The sequence below is a fragment of the Neoarius graeffei genome, chromosome 11 (assembly GCF_027579695.1).
Source record: "Neoarius graeffei isolate fNeoGra1 chromosome 11, fNeoGra1.pri, whole genome shotgun sequence".
Lineage (NCBI taxonomy): Eukaryota > Metazoa > Chordata > Actinopteri > Siluriformes > Ariidae > Neoarius > Neoarius graeffei.
The window spans coordinates 43775241-43792159 of NC_083579.1; the positions used below are offsets into that span (position 1 = coordinate 43775241).

General features: G+C 39.2%; 1 protein-coding gene across 3 annotated transcripts in view; it reads right to left on the bottom strand.

Moving 5' to 3' along the window:
• Positions 1-16919, bottom strand: part of dnajc17 (DnaJ (Hsp40) homolog, subfamily C, member 17) — a 126908-nt gene that overhangs the window by 55223 nt on the left and 54766 nt on the right. For all 3 annotated transcript variants that reach the window (XM_060933963.1, XM_060933964.1, XM_060933965.1), the window contains exons 3-7: positions 9775-9833; positions 9388-9475; positions 9105-9181; positions 3783-3897; positions 3204-3253 (exon numbers count right to left, since the gene is read on the bottom strand). In XM_060933963.1, coding sequence (XP_060789946.1) covers positions 3204-3253; positions 3783-3897; positions 9105-9181; positions 9388-9475; positions 9775-9833 — 389 coding nt within the window. The remainder of the gene's footprint in view (positions 1-3203; positions 3254-3782; positions 3898-9104; positions 9182-9387; positions 9476-9774; positions 9834-16919) is intronic.

The following is a 16919-nucleotide window of genomic DNA, read 5'->3' on the forward strand; positions in this document are numbered from 1 at the left end:
GCCCAAAAAGTTCCACCTTGGCCTCAACAAACCATAACACATTTTGCAACATGGTTTTTGAGCATTTAAGCACATTTGAATATATTTTTTGTGAGAAAGGACTTTCGTCAACCCCCCACACCCCAGACACGTGAAGAATATAAGAGATTGTTGTGACATGTACGTAAAAAGTGACTAGCACTTGCCAGATATTCCTGCAGCTCCTTTAACATTGGTGTAGGTCTCTTATCAGCCTCCTTAATAAGTTTTCATCTTGACTATTAGTTTATTTCAGCAGGACATCCTGTTCTTGGTAATGGGCAATTCCATGTAAATGTCAACCTCACCATGCAAAAATAAAGCAGCATGTAATACATCAAAATCACTCCCAGAGATATCACCTAGGCCTGTATTTTACAGATGTGAATAATTTGAACCAATTTGTAACCAACCTAATATGTCACTGTCAGTCTTTCTTTCTTATAATGTAAAACCCAAGCTAAAATCAACTTTGATCATGTACAATTCTGTATTATTGCCACAAGCCACAGAAATGTATGCTAAAATCCACAAAACAGCAAAACAATAGCCATCCTAAATATTATTTAAGAACTTTGATAGTTTTAGCTGATATTTAGAGAGTTTTTCAAAGGGTTATGGTGGTTAAATTGCTGATTTTCTAAACATATGCCATGTCTATTTCAGACGCATCACATCCATAACGGAATTTCGTCGCATCCATAACGCTGACTTTTCCTTCCGAAACTCTGCATGAAATACAAAATATTTTAAACAAAGATTTTTTAATATTCACCTTGGACCCCTCTATCAAATGGATATCTCCATTTCGACATTAGGTTTACAATTTCACAGAGTTTGATAAAAATGTACAGTCACCCAAGAAAAGTGATACTTTTTCTGTCACATCCATAACGCATCTTTTATTGGCATTTTCTGGCATGCCCTAGATGTACTATGGGAATTGTTCTTGTTCTATCACTTCTCCAGTATGGTACAGCCTTAAAATATGCAACACCTGTTTAAATACTGGGAGACGATAAAACATGCACTGGGTCATTTGTTGCCATTTTGAGTTCAAGTGTCACGTCCATAACGCTGGAATTGCTCTAATGTCACTGTTCTGCCCCATTTTCTCCACTTGTTGATGCTGGCCTTCACAGTGTTCCATGGTACAGCTAAAGTTTTGGAAATTCGTTTGCATCCATTTCCTGATTAATACCTCTCAACAGCGAGATCCTGTACATGCTTTGTTTTTGAGGACCATGGATTCAGCAGTCAGATGAAACCAAGAAGATAAAAATCCTCTAGAAATAGCGTCTTTATTTGGGGTTAATCAGAATCACTTTATTGATCACAGCTGTATGATAATTACTTTTAAACAGGAGTTTGAATGTGACCGGTTCATTCTGGGCACGCTCACATCCCCCATTATGAAAGGATATGCACACTTGTACAACCAGGATACTGCAAGTTTTTTTTTCCCTTTTTCTTGTTTTTTTCCCCCTAAAACTTAATTTTGTTGAATACTATATCACAGTAAAGATTTTAAAAGATCTGACATGATTTATCTTGGTTTCTGCAACTTTAACAGGCGTGTGCAGACTTTTTATATCCAGAGTAAGTGTTTGTATTCAAGGCACTTCCTTTGAATAAACTTTAAATAACAGCGATGATGTGCTATGAAAGAACATCCGAGCAGTTCCTTAAAGGAAAACGAGTCTAACTTCTTCTACAAAAAATAATTATACAGAAATACTTCAATGGCTATAAGAGGTAAAGACTTCCCTTAAAGATAACTAGGAATTATATCTAGCAGATCACTTACTCAGTTTATTAGAGGATAGAGTTGGGACCAGTAAGAAGTGAACTGATGTGATAAATAACACTAAGCCATTAGCTAATACTGAACTGCGTCCACTAATAAGACAAGCTTAAGCCTTTCCAAAGGCAACAGAATAGCGCTCACATTACGTAGCTATAATTCCTCTGACAAGTATTGGATGCAGGGTGAAGCTTTGTGTGAAGGGAATTTGGGAGAAATAGAAAAAAGGGTTATAGGGTCATATACAGCCTGACTAGGAAAGTTTGGTTTCCATAATAAACACATGACCTATTTCAAACGTTCTGACTTATTTGGTTTCACTGCAGGACCCCATGTTTAATCCCATCCACTGAATCAGCATTCATCTTGTGTAAAACAACCTGAAAGAGCCCTTTGCCTGGTTCGAGCATGAGTTAAATTAATAAGAGTCTTTTAATCGATTTAACAAGATCAACTGTGAGCTACTGCTCATTTACGTATCCCCCCCGCTCTCACTTATATCAGAATGCAAGCAATCGAAGGAATAGGACACTTATTATGAATGTTGACTTCAACAAATAATTAACCTTGAAACGAGTAAGTAAAGAACAGTGTTCTGCCCAGGGATTTCAAACAGCATCCTGGTAAACTGGCATTCTGAAATAGCATCTTGCTTCTTGAAATAGTGTCAAAATCCACCCTATATGTTTTGTAAATACATTCAGTCGGTAAACAGGAAGTCGATGTGCAACAGACCTGAAAACGGTATACATGGTATAGAACCCCAAGCTGAAGTTTGGTACCAAGTGGCTATGATTTGTGGTTGCTGAGAAAAAGGGTGTTTCGGACAGATGGCTGCACGGAGATACGGACAGACGGACGGACAGAGGTAAACCAGTACACCCCCCCTCCTTCGAAGCAGGGGTATTATAATAATCTCATCTCATCTCATTATCTGTAGCCGCTTTATCCTGTTCTACAGGGTTGCAGGCAAGCTGGAGCCTATCCCAGCTGACCACGGGCGAGAGGCGGGGTACACCCTGGACAAGTCGCCAGGTCATCACAGGGCTGACACATAGACACAGACAACCATTCACACTCACATTCACACCTACGGTCAATTTAGAGTCACCAGTTAACCTAACCTGCATGTCTTTGGACTGTGGGGGAAACCGGAGCACCCGGAGGAAACCCATGCAGACACGGGGAGAACATGCAAACTCCGCACAGAAAGGCCCTCGCCGGCCACGGGGCTCGAACCCGGACCTTCTTGCTGTGAGGCGACAGCGCTAACCACTACACCACCGTGCCGCCCTATTATAATAATAATAATAATAATAAAGACATGAGCATGCCAACTCTTTGCAAAAAGACATCAAATATCCAATAATGGCAAAAGTACCTTTAATTTAGGGGTGACCTTTCTGTTATCTTGCTGCACTGAAGAAAAATCTGTCAAGGGAGAAAACAGGTTGGGAGGATGGCGGTAGAGAGACAGAGTTAAGCCAGTGTCATTGTTCAAAACTGAACAATTCTATATCACCATTTGAACATGGATTTAAGTTAAGAACAAAGTGGGATCATGTATCACACTGCAAGTGGCTCATTTCTGTAAAGTGCTGCTGTGTTTTATCCTCAGTCTTCATCATACTTCATCTACCTAACCCCTTCTGTATTTTCATTCTATTCGCTACGTTTAGGCCTTTGCATTGTCCTAATTCTATCATCATGTTCGTGTTTGTTTTTAATATTCTCAGTTGAATAGAACAATCTTTTCGTAGCAAATAACACTTTATGATGCCACAAATGTATAATAGGCTCTGTATCAAGATTAAAAAAACAAACAAAAAAACAACAATGCAGTGCAATTTTTTTTTTAGAAAGGGTAAATTGGTTTGGTTTATTGATAGCATGTGTACAAAATGTCTTGCATGTGAGTTGGATATCGCATAAGCTCCAAATAATAATAACACCTAAGTACCTGCATGTGTGGACTGAGCATTGAGCCTCCACTCCCTCTCTTTCTGGATCTGCTCTCGAATCAGTCTCTGCTCTTCTTGCAGCTGTCTGGAGCCTTCTTCTCTCAAGCGGGCAATCTACACACACACACACACACACACACACACACACACACACACACACACACACAAAAGACAGAACCCAGTCAACAGACTTAGCTTACTGCAAAGACATATACCATGTTAGCATGCACCAGCACACAAATTATGCTTACATAACACATCAACACATACTCAGTGCTATAGGAATTTCTTAAATCTGACCAAAACCACAGTTCACTACGTACTATGACCTGCAGTAACCCTAAACCTAGTCTCTAATAATATGGAACACTGCCACCTACTGTCTGTCATCAAATTAGACCTCCAAATATCTAAATTCAAACCATGCTCATGCCACAGAAGAACCCATGTCACTCTGCAGGCATGTGAAGAATTTCATTCATTATTCCCTTTATGAGTATAAGGCGAAGTATTCTGCACTTTAACCACAGTTAGTGTTCATGAAAGATGAGCAAGTGAAGAGCGGATACCCATGTGGCACCCATGATTTTCATTTAGCCATTAAGAGAAATAAAAAAAAAAAAAGATTTGAGCCAACAGACAGAGACTGAATGAGTCAAAAGGTAGAGAACTGAATTTTCTTTAGCCGATGGTGGGACGATTTCGAGGGAATTAGATACACCGATCTGCAGCAGTGACTTACTCCTTTTGCCTGAAACCAGATTTGTTATTAGGAAAACCATGAGGCATTAGTCTCATTCCATTCTAATGATTTTAACCAGTATCAGAGCAAATGAAAGAAAGAATTCATTCATTATTTGAACAATGACACTACTATGTAGGCAACTGGGTATGAGTACACTTTCATCCATCAATTAAATAGATACATTTATGTGAAGAGGTGCCATATATCATATCATCCATCCATCATCTGTATCCACTTTATCCTGTCCTACAGGGTCGCAGGCAAGCTGGAGCCTATCCCAGCTGACTACGGGCGAAAGGCGGGGTACACCCTGGACAAGTCGCCAGGTCATCACAGGGCTGACACATAGACACAGACAACCATTCACACTCACATTCACACCTACGGTCAATTTAGAGTCACCAGTTAGCCTAACCTGCATGTCTTTGGACTGTGGGGGAAACCGGAGCACCCGGAGGAAACCCACGCAGACACGGGGAGAACATGCAAACTCCACACAGAAAGGCCCTCGCCAGCCACAGGGCTCGAACCCAGGACCTTCTTGCTGTGAGGCGACAGTGCTAACCACTAGACCACCATGCCGCCCCATATCATATCATATCCCAATATAATTATATAATATACAATATGCATCATGATACATAGGTTTGCTATGCCAGCAAAAACAATATGTTTAAAACAGTAGGTTTTCGCATTTTTAAAAATTCTTAGTTTGATACTTTAATGATCAGAATAAAAGCGGTGTATAAGTATTATTACCCTAACTTTATGATTATTTAGTACTAATAAAGAGAAAAAATAAAAAGAAATGCTGAAAAAATTTGAACAAATTTTACAACTGTAAAGATAGTAAAAACTGTAACATTAAATCAGATACTGATTGATTAAAAATAGTCATAAAATTATAAAATGATAAGTGATATAGCAGAAAAGTGCATGGTGACATCTACTGAATGTGTGATACACACACACACACACACACACACACACACACACACACGCAGGCCACTTTACTAGTAACACCCATACACCTGCTGTTTTATGCCATTATCTAATCAGCCGATCCCTTGACAGCAGCACAATGCATAAAATCATGCAGATACAAATCAAGAGCTTCAGTTAATGTTCACTTCAAACATCAGAACGAGAAAAATTGTGTGTGGCATGGGAGTTGGTGCCAGATGGACTGGTTTGAGTATTTCAGAAACTGTTTTCACACACAACAGTCTCTAGAGTTTATACAGAATGGTGTGAAAAACAAAAAACATTGAGTGAGTGACAGTTCTGTTGGTGGAAACGTCTTCTTGATAAGAGAGGTCAGAGGGAAATGACCAGATTGGTTCGAGCTGCCAGGAAGGACAGAGTAACTCATATAACTGCTCTTTACAACCGTGGTGAGCAGAAAAGCATCTCAGCATGCAACAGCAGAAGACCACACTAGGTTCCACTGCTGCAGCCAAGAACAGGAATCTTAGAATCAAGAACAAGTTCCTATTAAAGTGGCCAGTGAGTGTATGTTTATTATATGGACACGAGCGTTTTACTGAAAAATATGCCACTCATATTTTTCATATGAACTGCATCTGGGACATGGAGTAAAATAATTTTCCAATATCTTCACTCATGAGGAAATCGATGAATTGTTTTTGATAAATTTGGGCACTTTTTGTTTGTGAATGTGTCTCTATAATAATTTTTTTTTTAAATGAAAAAAAAATTAAAAATAATTTAAAAAAAAAATTCACACGTTGGCTTGAAGACATGAAGTTTATCTTCTCATGTTGAAAAACTCGCATTTTTCATATGAAATACATTGCGGATCTGAGTGACATATTTCCCAACATATCACTCCGATAACGTCACTCCCAGTGTTTTCCTGCTGACGAGAAGTGTGTGGTTAAAATGGCAAACCGGTTCAAAATTAAAATTCTTTTGATTAATTTGCAAATTTTTTGTAGATGTGTCTATAATAATAATAATAATAATAATAATAATAATAATAATAAGTTAAATTTATATTGCGCCTTTCAAGAAACCCAAGGACACTTTACAATAATAGACAAAGAAAGAAAAAAAAAAAAAAAAATATATATATATATATATATATATATATATATATATATATGATTGATTCCACACTTATGGGTACTGAAATGGGGACATGAACTTATTCACCTAAAACCATTTCTTTTTTTACCATCAGGTCACAAAACATGTAATCTTTAATGAATGATATGTTAAAAGATAACTTTAATTTTATGAGATGTAATAAAAACATTTATATGCCAAAGTCAAGCCTATGAGTTCCAAAATGATGTCTGTTACATTACTTCTGTTACGATTGTCCATCTCGCGTCTGTTACAAATTAATTACAATCTAGCTCTATACCATGTTAATCTTATTGAAAGAATGTGTATGTTTATTCTACTACACATGTTTATTAATTATATTTGCTAAAACATCACCTTCCTATGTTTCAAAAAGTAATTCTACATTGTTAAAATTGAGAATATATATGTCCACAACACTTCTGTTACGTTCTGACTTTGGCATATAAATATGTTTTTATTACATCTCAGAAAATTAAAGTTATCTTTTAACATATCATTCATTAAAGATTACATGTTTTGTGACCTGATGGTAAAAAAAAGAAATGGTTTTAGGTGAATTTTTAAAAATAAGTTCATGTCCCCATTTCAGTGCCCATAAGCGTGGAATCACTCATATATATAATAAAAAATAAATAAATAAAAAATAAAAAGTCCACCAAGTAGGGGTCAGGATGTAATTCCCATGGTGTAGCAGCCACAGTCCCACCAAAAGGCGCACAAAAACAGGTCCCACATCTCCAGCACCGCCGCCAGCAACATCGCTCAAACACCACGCCATGAATCCACAAAGCGAGCAGAGAAGCTCCGCCACGCAGAGCGCTGGTGTGTCCCAAACCGCCTGCACAGCCGCCGCGACACCACCGAGCAACATCGCTCGGAACATCACACCAAGCGTTAAAGCACAGAGCGCTGGACAACCACGATGTAAAATGAGCAGCGAGCTCACTGCAGTCCACAGCTGGGAGCACAGGCATCACCCACAGCGAACCAAGGCCTGGAGGGAACTGACGCCCAAAACTGGGTCCGGAGCTACACCACCACCAGCGGACAAAACACTCAAACATCAAACCACACAAACACACAGAAAAAAAAATAGAAAAAGAAATAAAATAAAACAAAAAAGCTCCGGTGAGAAGCGGCAGCCAGGCGCACGACATACTCTCAACCGGAAACGGAAACGATCTATATAATATAAAGAACATTACATGGTGGTGCGAAGATATGAAGTTACACACACACACACACACACACACACACACACACACACACACACACACACACACACACAGTACCAGTCAAAACTTAAAATTCACTGTTTTTTCTTTAATTTTATTCATTAAAAGACACTTCATGTCTTAAAGTAATGATGGATGTTGTTTCTCTTTACTTAGTCGAGCGGTTCTTGACATAATATGGATTACTACAGTTGTGGAATAGGGCAATTTACTGCATTATTATTATTATTTACTATTTGATCTGAAACACATTAAGAAGGCAAGAAATTGCACTAATTAACTTTTGACGAGGCACCTGTTAATTGAAAAGCATTCCAGGTGACGGCCTCATGAAGCTGGTTAAGATAATGCCAATAGTGTACAAAGTGTCATCAAGGTAAACACTGGCTACTCTGAAGAATCTAAAATATCAAACTTTTTTTTTTTTTTACACTTTTTTTGTTTACCACATAATTCCATTTTTTTTTTTTTTGTGGTCCAATTTCCATCAAATCACGCGCTCTGATTGGCTCACGAGCAGTCCAGAATCCTACGATCTGGACCCCGGTTACGGACCTTTGGTGACTCGTTCGTTCATAACAACAACAAACATATTAGCAATTTTTTGTTAACATTTTTGTTGCCTAGGTCAGGGAAGTGATCTAGATCAAGGTGTTTTTTTTTGGAAAATTCTGAGGTGACATAGCTTGTCAAACAGGTTTTTGACAAGCTTGTAACAGGTTTGTTCTAAATATGGTTTTCCCTTTTGGGCGCTCTCATTTTCTGTTAGAATTTGGTAAATATATATATATATATATATATATATATATATATATATATATATATATATATATATATATATAAATATAAATATATATATATATATATATATAAAATTTACCAGCTTAAGGTCGGTCCGTATCGTGAAATACCGTGACCTCAGCCTTGAAAATAATGACCTCGGCCCAGAGGCCTCGGTCAGTATTTTCAAGACCTCGGTCATGGTATTTCACGATACGGACCGACCTTAAGCTGGTAAATTTTATATATGTTCCATCTGTTCCTCCATAGTTTTGATGTCTTCAGTATTGTTCTACAATGTAGAAAATACAAAAAACAGAAAAACCTATGAATGAGTATGGGTGTTCAAATTTTTGATTGGTACTGTAAATGTAGAGTATATATACAATTTTTCAATGACTGTAACATAAGAAACACCAATTTTTTTTGTTCCAAGTCCCAGTTCTTACTTCTTCTTGTAATGTTCTGGTGATTTTGAAGTCTGCCTCTGCCTCTGCCTCTGCTTGTTGCTCACGAGCCTCTAAGTCTGCAGGCCAATGTACCCAAAAAATAAATAAATAAATAAATTTAAAAAGACAATTAAACATAACCTGAAAGCATCCAAACAGCAGAGCACAAAATGACTGAACTCTGTAAGGCACTCTTGGCAAATTGTATTTGATAACGGAATCAGACAAGATCAGAAAAAAGGGTGAAGAATGCCAACACGCGGAAGAGAGAAAGATGTGTTACCTAATTTGATCTTTTTTCGCCTCTCATCTAGTCTCCTGTTTCGCTCCTCGGCTTTTTGCTTGGCAGCACGGACCTTGTCGTAGGCAGCCTGGATATAATACATTCATGATGGAGAAACTACATCAAAGATGGGTTTAAAATAAACCCTGAAAACTCTCTGCTTTATGTTCAGGCAATTTTAAGGCATTTTGAAGCAAGCACTCATAACAGAACTGTTTTCAATTATTGGTGTATGATCCTCTTAAAAACAACCTCGTGACTATTAATGCTGCAGTTCCTGCATGTTTAAGAAGAAAAGCGCATGGTAGAATGCTGCCTTGTACAAGTTTCAGTGTGAGTGCTGGATGAGTAGTAGTTCATTTTGTGTTGTTTAGACAATTTTCTTACCCTTGCCGCAGCATCAGTCAGCACCTCGAGGGCCTGGGAGAGCTGGTGGAAGAGCTCAGCTGTGTACGACAGACAACAATGAACAATCAAGTACAATTAAACACAGGCCCAGTTTATGGTTAAGTTTAAGGACAGTTGTGCCTGTGTGTCTTCTTCGCACGAAAGACAAAACCATGAAATCACCATTCAAAACATATGTTTGACTGACGGTTACCGCGCAAAAGGCTGGGGGGAGAGAAATGCTTAAAAAGGAAAAAAAAAATAAATGGAAACATTCTGTGTGGTGAGAATATGGTAACTTGACCACGGTTCGCACGTGCATGTTCACAGCTAAACGAGGGATCTTAAATAATTATAATGATCGGGTAGGCAATTTGCGAGTGGTTCATGTTAACCCACATTTGCAGAATTAAAAGAGGGCGCTCAGTCTCACGAAAGCTGTTTCCTCTAATGATGCCCTGCCGCTTTTCTCACGTAAACCTGGAGGCCCCCTGCCGCAATTCCTATTAAGCCCTGTGGAGGGGCTGACAAGAAAGGGGTCCCCCCCAATCCCAGAGCCCACTCTCCTGCAGCACTTTAATGACTCTCTTCTGGCATAACTGCCTTTCTGTTTCTCACTAACAAATGATGGAGATGGAGCACGCACATAAGCCTGGAGACTGCCCTGAGCATTAAACTGACTGTTCATTTTAAACAATCATTAAATCGCTCAATCATACACATCATAACACCAAAAAAAAAAAGAATTCAATGTGCTACCTCCAATTGGATTGAGGCAAAAAGAAAATGGGAAAAAAAGATCTTGGCTAAAGAACTTGCTACCGTTGATCAAGTACTTTTGTTAATCTTGATACTGTATTTACATTGAAAAGTCTCCTCTGTGTGGGACAAAGTGTTCTGTCCTCGGAGTCAAATTATACTGTGTAAATTCAGATTAGAATCGTTGCAACGTTCTCTTGATTATGTATCGTTTTATTCCTTCGTCACTGGAGAATGACCGTGAAACACATCATTACATTACGATGATGGCATTTAGCAGTTCTCTTATCCAGAGCGATGTACAACACACCCAGAGCAACCTGGGGAGAAGCTGAGGGTTAGGGGTCTTGCTCAAGGACACTTCCGCCATTCCTGCTGGTCCAGGGAATCGAACCAGCAACCTTATGGTTCCAAAGCTGCTTCTCTAACTATTAAGCTGTGACTTCCCCAATCAGCAAGAAACAGTCATTCCCTCACCAGCCTCTTTTTTTAATTCTCTCTAGTAGCTAAAGAAGCCAAAGAATGCATCTTGTTACAGCAAAAATCATATTCCTCTACGCTGAATAATTCCTCATGTCAGAAAACTTGAAGTATCGACCTTACCGCTAACTGCTACAAAGCGCTGACACAGAAAACTTCTTCCAAAAACCCTAAATAAATGTCTTCGCATAGAGAACTTCACCATGCCAAAGTTTACTTTTTTTTTTTAATCTTAAAATCTACTTATTCTTTAAAGTTACGTGGCTTGTCCTACAAGAAGTCCTTGTGTAAGTTCTTAGGATACAAATATTCATGTAGTCGAACGAGCGCATGAATATAAATCTGTGATTTCCTTTACAGCTGGATATACTTTCAGAGCGGCTCTTACAGAAGATGAATCAAAGCCTTCTGAATTATCAGAAGTAAACAGTGCTGTAGTATTAAAAAAAAAAAGTAAGGCTCGAAATTCATATTTTTTTTTCACCAGCCAGCCGGACTAGTTACCTTCCAAAGTAACTAGCCAAACAGAAAATCAACTAGCCAAAATTTGTTCATGTATGAATTTTACTTCTGTCAAAAATAACACAAAAGAGAGTAGTTACCGGGGCGGCACGGTGGTGTAATGGTTAGCACTGTCGCCTCACAGCAAGAAGGTCCGGGTTCGAGCCCAGTGGCCGGCGAGGGCCTTTCTGTGCGGAGTTTGCATGTTCTCCCCGTGTCCGCGTGGGTTTCCTCCGGGTGCTCCGGTTTCCCCCACAGTCCAAAGACATGCAGGTTAGGTTAACTGGTGACTCTAAATTGAGCGTAGGTGTGAATGTGAGTGTGAATGGTTGTCTGTGTCTATGTGTCAGCCCTGTGATGACCTGGCGACTTGTCCAGGGTGTACCCCGCCTTTCGCCCGTAGTCAGCTGGGATAGGCTCCAGCTTGCCTGCGACCCTGTAGAAGGATAAAGTGGCTAGAGATAATGAGATGAGATGAGAGTAGTTACCATTGTTCATGACTAATGTGCGTTTATTTCAAGACCCGAGTATTTTGTTACTGTTGTTAAATACATAAATGAGAACAACACAGAGCACCATAATATAATATCAACAAATAATAATATATTGGAAAACTTGGCAACTTGGTGTATGAGTATTGAAAACAAATATACTTACTATCATGACTATAGCACCCAAAATATGTCCAACATGCTTTCTGTATTTAACCATTTATGAGAAAGCGTTAGGAGCTTCATATTGACTAGGAATCAACTTGAAAAAAATTAAAACATAATTTTTCTCTTTGCACACTTTTGAACTGAATGTTTTCTGGCTCTGCCTCTCAGATGTGTATAATTCCGGTATTGCCTTCTCTGTAAAATGTCTGCGACCAGGCAACTCATATTTGGGATCGAGTGTGTTTAGTAATTTTTGGAAGCCTGGTTTTTCCACTATACTAATCGGGATCATGTCTTCGGCAATGAAGTTAGTGATTGCATCCGTTATAGCTCTCCATCTCTGACTCGTTTTCTCATATGGGGTGGCTTTGGAGAACGAGGCTGCTATGGTCATTTGTTTAGCTTGTGTGTGTGTGTGTGTGTGGGGGGGGGGGGGGGGGGGTCTAGCTCGTGGGCAAGTAGTTCGGAGTTTAAGAGACTCTTCGTACTGTACCGGGTGAGTTTTCAGGTGATGGAACATATTTGTTGTGCTGCTACCTTTCATGATGACAAGTTTTTTTTTTGCACACTTTACAAATTGGCATTTGCTGTTCCACGTCCTCCTCGCGATATCCAAAAAAAAATGCCAGATGACTGACCCCTTACTAGTTCTTTTAGGAACCAATTCGTCCGCTTCCATTTTTAATTTGTCGCTGAAATTGACAGAGCTTACACGGTAGCCTATGCAACACCAGCGATTGCACGAACTGAGTCAGCGCTGTAAATCAAAACTAGAAAATCTTCCCGCAAGTTCCTTTCAGATGTCACCCAGGATTGGTTGGCGAGTGTGTGACGTTATTGTTTTTTTTACCTCTCACGTTACTGCCTGAGGGACAGGGAGAAAACCACCGGAAAAGGTTTTAAACAAACGCTACAAACACGAAACAAACGCAAGTCGGCAGATGACCATAAAATACTCGATAGTTACGATATAATAATTTTATGTATCTCACACAGAATTTTCGGAGATATATCGTGTATATTCGATATATTGCACAGCCCTAGTCTGAATTTTCGCTTCATATATATTTTTTATTTTCAACTAGCCAGCCGGGCTGGCTAGTGACAGGAATTACCCGCCAAATGACAAATTAAGTTGCCTCGGGCGACCAGACCACCACGAATGAAATGCAATAGTCTTTAAAAATAAATAAAATAATTATGCAAGCATACATACACCGATCAGCCATAACATGACCAATCAGACCAGGCCACCTTCTTCCATTGCTCCATGGTCCAGTTCTGATGCCCATTGTAGGTGCTTTCAGCAGTGGACAGGGGTCAGCATGAGCACTCTGACCAGTCTGTAGTTACGCAGCCCAGTACCCAGCAAGCTGCAAAGCATTGTGTGTTCTGACACCTTTCTATCATAGCCAGCATTAACTTTTTCAGTCATATGTGCTACAGTAGCTCTTCTGTGGGATCAGACAAGACAGGCTAGCCTTCACGCCACATATGCATCAGTGAGCCTTGGGTGTTCGTGACCTTGTCGCTGGTTCACCAGTTGTCCTTCCTTGGACCATATTTGGGAGGTACTAACCACTGCATGCCGGGAACACCCCACAAGACCTGCCATGTTGGAGATGCTCTGACTCTGTCATCGAGCCATCACAATTTGGCCCTTGTCAGATCCTCTGCTCAGATCCTCACGCTTGCCCATTTTTCCTGCTTCCAATTAGGGTTGCAAAGGGGTGGAAAACTCCCGGAAAATTTCCGGAAAGTTTCCGTGGAAACTTTGGTACGGGAATTTTGGGAATTTTCAAAAAAAAAAAAAAGCACTGGAATTACGGTAATTTAGGGGAATTATTTAATTATTTTATTAATTATTTATATTTTACACATGCGTGGCATTTTTCTGTGAAATAAGATGACAAAACATTTACACAGTTAACATTTTAGCACATCTGATGTCCCATTAAACTAGCACTAACACATTCTGCTGTAGCTAGCTAGCATGAGAATTTATTCAATGAAATGTTCTAATTATCTTACATTTACATTTATTTTTACCAGTAAGCTAGCATTAAATTTAGTTTTCTTACATGAAATGTTCATAGGAAGCTTTCATTTAGCTTATCTGGTTTCCCATTAAGCTAGCACAATTTGCTGTAACTAGCATCACAAGCTAACTACTTCAATGAAATGGCACAATTCTAATTTGCAAGTAAATTAGCACTAGATTTATTCTACTATACCTTTTCATTTTTACTTAAATACCATAATCGATAAAAAAATCATCCTCAAAACTTACTTGATGGCATGTAGTCCTTTGTCTGTAATGTGTGATCTCGGCAGTTTGTATTTAAAACAGTTCTAGCTCTTCAGAATTCTAGAAGTTATTGTGCATGTGATAGAGGGATGCAAAATGCATGTAAGGGGTGTGGCTTCAATGGCTCCTGAGAAAATAACATGTTTTGTCCATGTGAGTGAGTAACAGCGTGCTATGCACAACTTTATTCCCATAAATCTGCCTCTTTTAACCAAGATTATGCTACAATATTTTTTTACACTTACTTAATTGATGTCCACTTTCAAAATTCCCAGTCTTTTCCCAAAAATTCCCGTTAATTCCCGAAAATTCCCATGGAAAGTTTCCACCTTTGAAAATTCCCGGAATTTTGCAACTCTACTTCCAATACATCAACTTCAAGAACTGACTGTTCATTTGCTGCCTAATAGATCCCACCCCTTGACAGGTGCCTTTCTACCAAGATAAATGTTGTTCTTTTCACCTGCCAATGATTTTAATGTTATGGCTGATCGCCTGGTATATAGCTCCCTAACAGCCCCCCAATTCACTAACAAAATTTGTCCGAAGTTGTTCGGAAATATTATCTGGTCAGTGATGCTTGGAAACATCTAGAGGATTTGTCAGACTTTGTTAAAATTCGGAAAACATTCACCTGTGTATACTTTCAGCTAGACATATTTCTCATCATTTGGTGTGACTACTCATCATGTGGTATAACAAATAATAATTGTGGCGTAACCAATATGATCCGTGGCTGAAATATTATTCATTAATACATTATGCTCAAGGGGATATTGATCTTGCTTTCTTTCTCAGGTTTATGGATTGAAAGCAGACTGAAAACAAAGTCTGGAATGTGTATGAACAGGGAGAGAGTGCAGTTATGGGACATAAATATCAGTTCATGACTTACAGAAATGCATAAATAATGCATGTTTTCTGCACTGTGGGACCGCTGTATACGCTCATTCAGTAACAGCGGGTTCACTTATCTGCGCTTTACCCTGGGAACTGAAAATATTTAGCAAAAACGTCAGAATCTCAATCGTGAGAGAGAGCAAGAGAGAGAGAGCGCACACAAGAGACTACATTTACATAACTTTTATTACAACCCCAATTCCAAAAAAGTTGGGAGAAAGTACAAATTGTAAATAAAAACGGAATGCAATGATGTGGAAGTTTCAAAATTCCATATTTTATTCAGAATAGAACATAGATGACATATCAAATGTTTAAACTGAGAAAATGTATCATTTAAAGAGAAAAATTAGGTGATTTTAAATTTCATGACAACATCACATCTCAAAAAAGTTGGGACAAGGCCATGTTTACCACTGTGAGACATCCCCTTTTCTCTTTACAACAGTCTGTAAACGTCTGGGGACTGAGGAGACAAGTTGCTCAAGTTTAGGGATAGGAATGTTAACCCATTCTTGTCTAATGTAGGATTCTAGTTGCTCAACTGTCTTAGGTCTTTTTTGTCATATCTTCCGTTTTATGATGCGCCAAATGTTTTCTATGGGTGAAAGATCTGGACTGCAGGCTGGCCAGTTCAGTACCCGGACCCTTCTTCTACGCAGCCATGATGCTGTAATTGATGCAGTATGTGGTTTGGCATTGTCATGTTGGAAAATGCAAGGTCTTCCCTGAAAGAGACGTCGTCTAGATGGGAGCATATGTTGCTCTAGAACCTGGATATACCTTTCAGCATTGATGGTGTCTTTCCAGATGTGTAAGCTGCCCATGCCACACGCACTAATGCAACCCTATACCATCAGAGATGCAGGCTTCTGAACTGAGCGCCGATAACAACTTGGGTCGTCCTTCTCCTCTTTAGTCCGAATGGCACGGCGTCCCTGATTTCCATAAAGAACTTCAAATTTTGATTCGTCTGACCACAGAACAGTTTTCCACTTTGCCACAGTCCATTTTAAATGAGCCTTGGCCCAGAGAAGACGTCTGCGCTTCTGGATCATGTTTAGATATGGCTTCTTCTTTGAACTATAGAGTTTTAGCTGGCAACGGCGGATGGCACAGTGAATTGTGTTCACAGATAATGTTCTCTGGAAATATTCCTGAGCCCATTTTGTGATTTCCAATACAGAAGCATGCCTGTATGTGATGCAGTGCCGTCTAAGGGCCCAAAGATCACGGGCACCCAGTATGGTTTTCTGGCCTTGACCCTCACGCACAGAGATTCTTCCAGATTCTCTGAATCGTTTGATGATATTATGTACTGTAGATGATGATATGTTCAAACTCTTTGCAATTTTACACTGTCGAACTCCTTTCTGATATTGCTCCACTATTTGTCGGCGCAGAATTAGGGGGATTGGTGATCCTCTTCCCATCTTTACTTCTGAGAGCCGCTGCCACTCCAAGATGCTCTTTTTATACCCAGTCATGTTAATGACCTATTGCCAATTGACCTAATGAGTTGCAGTTTGGTCCTCCAG